The sequence below is a fragment of the Alexandromys fortis genome, unplaced genomic scaffold (assembly GCF_014885135.2).
Source record: "Alexandromys fortis isolate MF-2015 unplaced genomic scaffold, M_Fortis_MF-2015_v1.1 scaffold_242, whole genome shotgun sequence".
Classification (NCBI taxonomy): domain Eukaryota; kingdom Metazoa; phylum Chordata; class Mammalia; order Rodentia; family Cricetidae; genus Alexandromys; species Alexandromys fortis.
This window is the reverse complement of record NW_026068123.1, coordinates 945391-953023: the sequence shown is the minus strand read 5'-3', so window position 1 is coordinate 953023 and position 7633 is coordinate 945391. Positions and strand designations below refer to the sequence as shown.

Here is a 7633-nt window from a genome sequence, read left to right as displayed (position 1 = left end):
GGTTTCACTATGTAGCTTTGTCTGTCCTGGAACTCTGTCTGTAGACCAAGCTGGACTGGCCTTGAACTCACAGAGGTCTGCCTACCTCTGCCTCTGGAGTGCTAGGATCAGACATTTTTTAAATATTTACTTATTTATTTTATATACAATATTCTGTCTGTGTATATGCCTGAAGGCCAAAAGAGGGCACCAGACCCCATTACAGATGGTTGTGAGCCACCATGTGGTTGCTGGGAATTGAACTCAGGACCTTTGAAAGAGCAGGCAATGCTTTTAACCTCTGAGCCATCCCTCTAGCCCCCATGGATCAGACATTTTTAAAAGTAATTAATACTTTTTGTATTTTATGTGCATTGGTGTTTTGTTTGCATGTCTGTCTGTCTGTCAGATCCCCAAGCAATGGAGTTACAGACAGTTGTGAGCTGCACTGTGGGTGCTGGGAATTGAACCCAGGTTCTCTGGAAGAGCAGTCAGTGCTCTTAACCACTGAGCCATCTCTCCAGCTTCGTAGGCTCTGAAATTTTAAGGACATTCTTGGCTACATAGTGAGTTCAAGGCCAACCTGGGCTGCATAGTGAGACCCTATGCAAAACAAAAAACAAAATGGGAAAAAAATTTGCATTTCAGGTCATTTTCCCACGGAATACTTCTGGAAGTTCCCTACAAGTCCCAGCTTTTTAAAACTAATATTTAAATAGGGAACTGCATGTTTTTTGAATTTAGTATCAGAATATCTAAATTCTCCACTGCCAAACCAACATTCCAGGAAAGATAGGAGAAGTGTGTGTGTGTGGGGATTCTTGCTGTGCCTCTCAGGCTTCGCAGGAACTTGCCTTCTGGGAAAGACGATCAGGTTTTTTTTTAAAGGTTTATTTATTTATTTGTTTGTTTGTTTGTCTATCCATTTATTTATTATGCAGTGTTCTGCTTGCATGTATGCCGGCACACAAGAAGAGGGCACCAGATCTCATCACAGATGGCTGTGAATCATCATATAGATGCTGGGAGTTGAACTCAGACCTCTGGAAGACCAGCCAGTGCTCCCAACCTCTGAGTCATCTCTCCAGCCTTGTTTTTGTTTTGTTTTTGCGCGTGTGGCCTGAAGCCCCAGACTGTGCTTCACCATCACCACCCGCTTTTATGCTGCTTGTAGTTCCCAAGATTACCTCAAGGAGGCGCTCTGCACCTTATCCCTCGGCCACAAGTCCACTTCTGACTGATGCGATTCCCAGGGCTGCTACAAGATGGCGCGCTGCACTTCAAGCAGCTGCCGACGTCCTTCTCCGACCCACACCCTGCTCCCCGAGCCCGCCCACCAGCCATGCAAGTGCCAGGGATCCTGAACGCGTCTGGGACATGCTAGGGATGGAAAACAAGTGTTGCATAAACACACATCAGACCTCTGTATCGCCCCCAGACAACAAAGCAGAATCTTCGAGGGAGAGTTAGTCTAACCAGACCCCTCTAAGAGCAAGAAATACCAGACAGGCCCCTCCCGCATGCCCCCCCCCACCGCACCCCAATCCTCGCCCCAAGGTCGTCTTGCTAAGACACTGGCACGGGAACTCAGCGTTTAGTTTTTTCATCTACCAAATGGAGGGTGACGGCTGAGACTGTAGCTCAGTGGAGCTCTTGCCTAGCACGAATCAAGTCCGGGGTTCCATCCAGCACAGCAGAAGCCGAGTGCGGTAAGGCACGCGCCTTTACCCACAGGAAACAACTCACAAGTTTAATAAAGTTGTCTTTGGTTTCATAGCATGTTTAAAGTCAGTCTGAGCTACAAGGAACGTTGTCTCAAAGTAGGGTCTGGGGTGTGCACTTGCATTGGACCCGGAGTGAGCTGGCCTTTACATACAGAACCAATAAATCTATGGACCTGCACGCAGCACAGAAATGCTCAGTAAGCCACCGCCTTATCGGTGCCAAAGACCATGCATCCATCCAGATAAATATGGCCGAAATTGAGACAGTCACAAGCAGTGGAGGGAGAAAACGGAGGAAAGTTGCCCTCTGATGTGGCCGCTGGGTACCCACATACATAACAAGGGCACAGAATACGTAAATAAATAAAAGTTTTAAAGACAGGGTCTCTCCCAGCACTTAGGAGGCAGAGACAGGCAAATCTCTGTGATTTCCAGGCCAGCCTGGTTTATAAAGTCAGTTCCAGGACAGTCTGGGTTGTAACAAAGATAAACACCAAAACAAATAGAATTAGAAAAATAAAAGAACAGGGTCTCACTAGTAGACCAAGCTAGCCTGAACCAACCTTCAATTTTAGCACTCAGGAGTTCCTAGCCAGCCTGGTTTACATATTGAGTTCCAGGCCAGCTGGGGCCGCACAGTGAGAGCCTGTCTCAAAATAAATGAATAATAAATAATTTTTAAAAGTTTTTTAAAAGATTTATTTAGTTCGTGCACATGAGCGTTTTGCCCGCATTCGTTCTGTGTACCATTTGAACGTCCAGATGTGGACAGTGGATGACCTGGATCTGAAGTTACCAATGGCTATGAACCACCACTTGGGTGCTCAGAAGGAAACCAGGTCCTCAGCAAGAACAGCAAGTATTCTCAACTGGTGAGCTATCTCTCCAGACCCAATACATCAAACTTTTTATTTATTTATTTATTTATTTATTTACTTCTTTGTTTACTTATTTTGTTTTTCAAGGCACGATTTCTCTGAGTCGTCTTGGCTATCCTAGAATTAGCTCTGTAGACCAGACCAGGCTGTCCTGAAACTCACAGAGATCCGTCTGCCTCTGCCTCCCAAGTGCTGGGATTAAAGGCGTGCACCACCATTACCTGGCAAATAAAAACTTAAAGGTGATGATTAGGGCTCTCTAGTGAAAATAAATAAATAGATGAATGCATTTATTCTGAAAGATCCCAGTGATACCAGCAGCTCGAGTCGTTTTATTGCAGTTTGTTTGTTTTTGTATGAAGAATCTGACTCCATGCTCTGAAAGCTCCGCAGTTGAGATCTGGCAAAGGCTCGAGTTAAATTTTTGGAGCCAGGCTTGTCGTCTTTCTCGACAACTCTGCCAGTCACTCATCCTGCCAACTGTTAGCACACCCTACCTATCTAGACTTCATCAGCTTCTGAGCACCCTCTGCCCCTGGAACTCTGGGAGTCACAGGGTACCTGTGGAGGTCTGAATCCGGGCAAGTCCCGCCTTTGTTCAGAAGTCTCTGTCTTCCCCCTGCCTCGGAGCCGGATCACAGGCCTTCCTCAGAATCAGTAACCACAACCTGCCCTTTCATCTCACGTCTCCCCATGCCGCTGCTCAGCTTCTGCTCCAGCCACACTGAACGGCTGCTTGGGGGAGGGGGTCCCAGCTCACTGCCTGTCCACTTTTCTGTCACTCGCTTCTGATGGTCCATGTCAAACTGCGAGGAGCGTGCATTTAGTCTGTTCCTGTTATGGGACATCCAATCCATTTCCCTTCCTTTTTCTCTATCCCTGCTGTCTGTCTTCGGCTGTTTCCTTTAGACGATGCACTTATTCGGGGAACCAATCTGCTCTTGCGAAGGGTCACAGTGGGTTGGAGAGCATCAGTCCGAAGAAGCAGGCACCAGGGTCCGGTCGGCGGTGGCTGCTCCCGGACTGCCAGTGGAGCAGCTAGTGTCCACCCTATCCCGATGGGGAGAAGAGTGTTCTGATGGGCTGGAGCTGCGATCCAGGCTTGGTGGCAAGCAGCGTCTCAGGCCACCACCCGAAGGCCCAGCAGCACTCGGAGACCGCTGCATGCTGTTGGAGGAGCCTTGGCTGCAGGGCCTGCGGCCACAGCAGAGCAGTCGCAGAAGCGCGTGACGCAGGTCTCGGTTGGTGAACGTGTAGATGATGGGATTCAGGAGCGAGTTAGCCATGGCTAGACCCAGGAAGGGGTCAGCTTGCAGGAGCACGGGACACGCGCGGGCTGGGCACGCTACATCCAGCAAGAGCAAGAGAAACAGAGGTCCCCAGCAGACCACGAAGGCCAGGAGCACCACGCTGAGCGTGCGGAGCAGGGCCAGCGACCGTGGCGTGTGTCGCGATCGCGAGGACGAGGTGGCCCTGCAGGACCCGGGCCGCGCACGCAGGCGACGCGCGTTGGCCCGCACCTGGCAGTAAATCCTTGCATAGAGCGCACATATGGCAGCCAGGATGCCCAGGAAGGCCAGCACGCAGAAGAGCACGTAGGCCTTGGCGTAGAGCGGCAGCACAGTGGAGCAGGTTTCCAGGCGTCCTAGGCAGTTCCAGCCCAACGCCGGCAGCAGCCCGAGCAGCAACGACGCGCCCCAGGCGGCCACCGCCATCGCCAGTGTGCGAGCGCGACCAGCGGCGGGCGCGGGTCCTCGACGGGCCATGGTGAGGTGGCGCTCCAGCGCAATGGCCAGGAGGCTGAGCACCGACGCGGCGAGTGCCACGAAGACACCCCCCTCGCGCGCGAACCAGAGTGCAGGCGACAGGCGCAGCGTGAGAGGCCCCGATAGCAGTATGTTGGTGGCGTAGGCCGCCCCGGCCAGCAAGTCCGACAGGGTGAGGCTGCCCAGAAGCAGGAACATGGGCGCGTGGAAGCGAGGGTGGCGACCCAGCACCAAGAGCACCGCCAGGTTCTCCAGCACGATGAAGGCGCACACAGCCAGGCACACTACCGCATCTGCGCGCAGACCCGCGCCGGGCTGGTAGCGCGCCCCGCGCAGCTTGCCCGTGTAGTTGTAGTGTAGGGCGATGACCTCGCTCACCGGCGCGGGCCGCAGCAGCCCGGACTCCATGAGCCACCCGCCGCTCACTGCGGAGAGGTCGCTGCTGTGTCCCCCTTGTAGTCCACCAGACCAATGTGCGAAAGTCTATGGGAGGCAAGAACAGTCAGCATCTAAAAATCCTGGAGAAAGAGCCCTGGAAGAGGGTCCCTAACCCCTGAACTCTCCCACACCCCCAAAATTGTCTTCTGATATCTACACATGAAAACAAACTAAATAAAGTTAATAAAGTATTTGTTTGTTTGTTTTAATAACTAGTCATGGCGGCCACATCCCCTGATTCCAGCAGTCCAGGAGCAGACAGGAGGACTGTCTATGGAAAGACGGTGGAGGAGTAAGCAGGGCCTTTTGATGCACACCCGACAGATGGAGGCAGGAGGATCAGTAAGATCAGCTACGTAGTAATTCTGAGGCCAACTTGGGCTCTGAGACCCTGTGCAAAGATGAAATAAAATAAAAAGGAACTGCCATAACACAGAAGCATACTCACTTGTAAACAAATGAGAATTCAGAAAATCATGGCTACACAGACAACCCCAGACAGGGACACGTAGCAAGGAAGGAGTGCAGGGAACCATGAGAATACATTTCTACACGAAACATTCACACACAGATTCGATGACAGAAGCCACCACAGGGGCTCAGCCCTGGCAATGGTCTCACACCCAGTAGCACAGGCCACAATTTCACAACCTCCACCCACAACCAGCCTGGGGCCCAGCGCCCCACACCGCACATGCTTTGATACACATTGACTTTTGCATGTTTTTTTTTTTTAAAGAAATGTCATCCCCATAAAGCCCCAGCGAAAAGTTGATCCTGGCCACTCCTTGCCCAGTTTCACAGCCACAGGACAGTGGATGGGAACCTTGTAAAGGTGCACATGTTCTTAAATCACAATGACTCTCCTGGCCTGCCAACAACCCTTTGATCCTCTCAGCAATTCTTCCTTCAGTCCCAGTCTACAGATGAGCAAAAATGGGTTCTTAAAGAAATACCTTGCAAGGCTGGCAAGATGGCTCGGGGGTAAAGGACCCAAGCCTAATAACTTCAGTTCCGTGTCTGGAATGCACACAATGCAAAGAGAGAACCAACTCCCACAAGCTGTCCCCTGACCTCCACATTCGTGTTGTGGCATGCATACATTCACAGTCCCACCCAACCATCCACCAACACACACACACAAATAAGTAAATGAGATTTTAAAAGGGTTTTTTGGTTTATTTTGTTTGGAGACAAAGTCTTACTTCTGCCTCCCAAGTACTGGGATTAAAGGTACACACATCAGCATGTCCTGTAAAATTTTACAAAAAGAAATCCCTTGCATAGAAGTCTTGGGCTCAATTTAAAATAAAGTGCAAGGCCACAGGTTCCCTATGCTGGCCTCAAACTATGCGGCTGAAAATTACATTGAATTTCTATCCTCATGCCTCTGCCTCCTGAGTTAGGAGGTTACAGGAACATGCCACCGTCCGGTTTATATGACATGGGTCCATGGGCTCTCTGCATACTAGGCAAGCCCTCCACCAACTAAACCGAATCTTGGATCCTCTTAGTCCAATTTTACATCTTAACAGAAGAAACCCACGCCAGGTGTGGTAGTAATTTCATGGATCCGGGGGCAGAGGCAGGTGGATCTCGGTGAGTCTGAGACCAGCCTGATCTACAGAGTGAGTTACAGGACAGCCAGGACTACATAGAGAAACCCTGTCTCAACAAACAAACAAGCAAACAAAACAAAACAAAACAAAAGTAGATGCAAAGGTGTCTGTTTCTCTCACACAGTCCACAAAAATAGTGACAGAATTCACAGAAGTACCCTTAGCAGATGAGAAAACCCAGGCCTGGGGGACAGATTTCTCAATACCAGGAAGGCAGAGAAACCAAGAAGGTCCTAGACAGTTTCAGAGTCGCACCGGGGACTAGCTGAGGAGACAGACAGACTTGGAGGTACTGGTTGGGCCACTCTGGGTTCCGGAGAGGCATCAAATACAGAGACAGGGTTATACAGCATTTTCTGCTCCGGTATTCTCAGCAGAGGGTCAGGACTTTTGTACCTCACCCCAGTCCACTGACCTGCTTGGGGAAATGAAAAGTTTGCAGGAGCCCAGCAAGGCTGAGTTGGAGGATTCCTAAGGTCCACACTCCTTCCCAGCAGGGGACCTGCGAGTACCTCTGGAGTTTTAGTTTTCTCTGCTGGGGGACTGGGGAGGTCTATAATAAAGGTCCTAGAAACTTCAGCAAAGAACGCTGTGCCCTTCCAGCCCCGCAGTAGCTCCAAGGAGCCGAGTCCCACTTCCTGCAAGGTCCCCAGTGCTGGACACTCACCTCTGCGCCCGGGTAGTGCGCCCAGGACTGTGCGCCTGGGAACACTGCACAGCTGCTACGCGGGCGGAGCTGGCTGAAGGTGGCAGGCCTGGGGGCGGGCCCGCGAGGCGGAGTGCGGGCGAACGCCAGCAATTGCCCCCTCCTCCTCCCAGCCGCGGTTGCCAGCCTGTGCCACCCGCCGCGGCACCGGAGAGCGCCCTAGCGGCGACTGGTACCAGCAAGTCCTAGCTTCTCCCTCGGGACCCCTCCCGGGGACACTCGGGGTGGGAGGGTCCAGAATCGCGGGGAAGGGAGGGCCTTTCCAAGTGAATTACTCCCCTATTCCAATTAAGGGGTTCAGTCTGTCCTCTGATACCTGGACTCCTGATCCTGTATCCCAAAGACACCTTAAGGGCGCAGTACCTGAGCAACGCAATTTATGAGATACTTTGAGTGGGCGTGACTGCAGCAATCTTCAGTCCTCACTGGGAGCGGACAGGTCTCTGCTCTGGCAGCACAGGCCCCTACCCCATTTTCCGGACACTCTCAAGGGGCTAGAGAGGGAGGGATGGGTGCAAGCCAG

The 7633-nt window shown here is 51.6% G+C and overlaps 1 protein-coding gene across 1 annotated transcript; it reads right to left on the bottom strand.

Annotated features, from left to right (window-relative positions):
* Nucleotides 1–2334: 2334 nt before the first annotated feature.
* S1pr5 (sphingosine-1-phosphate receptor 5) lies at nt 2335–7120 on the bottom strand. The gene is made up of 2 exons (XM_050125493.1): nt 7072–7120; nt 2335–4830 (listed from the first exon to the last, which is right to left on the bottom strand). Exon 2 carries the CDS (start codon nt 4753–4755, stop codon nt 3553–3555), a length of 1203 nt encoding a protein of 400 aa, XP_049981450.1. The 5' UTR covers nt 4756–4830; nt 7072–7120; the 3' UTR covers nt 2335–3552.
* Nucleotides 7121–7633: the final 513 nt, after the last annotated feature.

Coding starts and splice junctions, on each gene's coding strand:
- S1pr5 (XM_050125493.1), bottom strand. CDS start 4,755: ATGGAGTCCGGGCTGCTGCGGCCCGCGCCGGTGAGCGAGGTCATCGCC.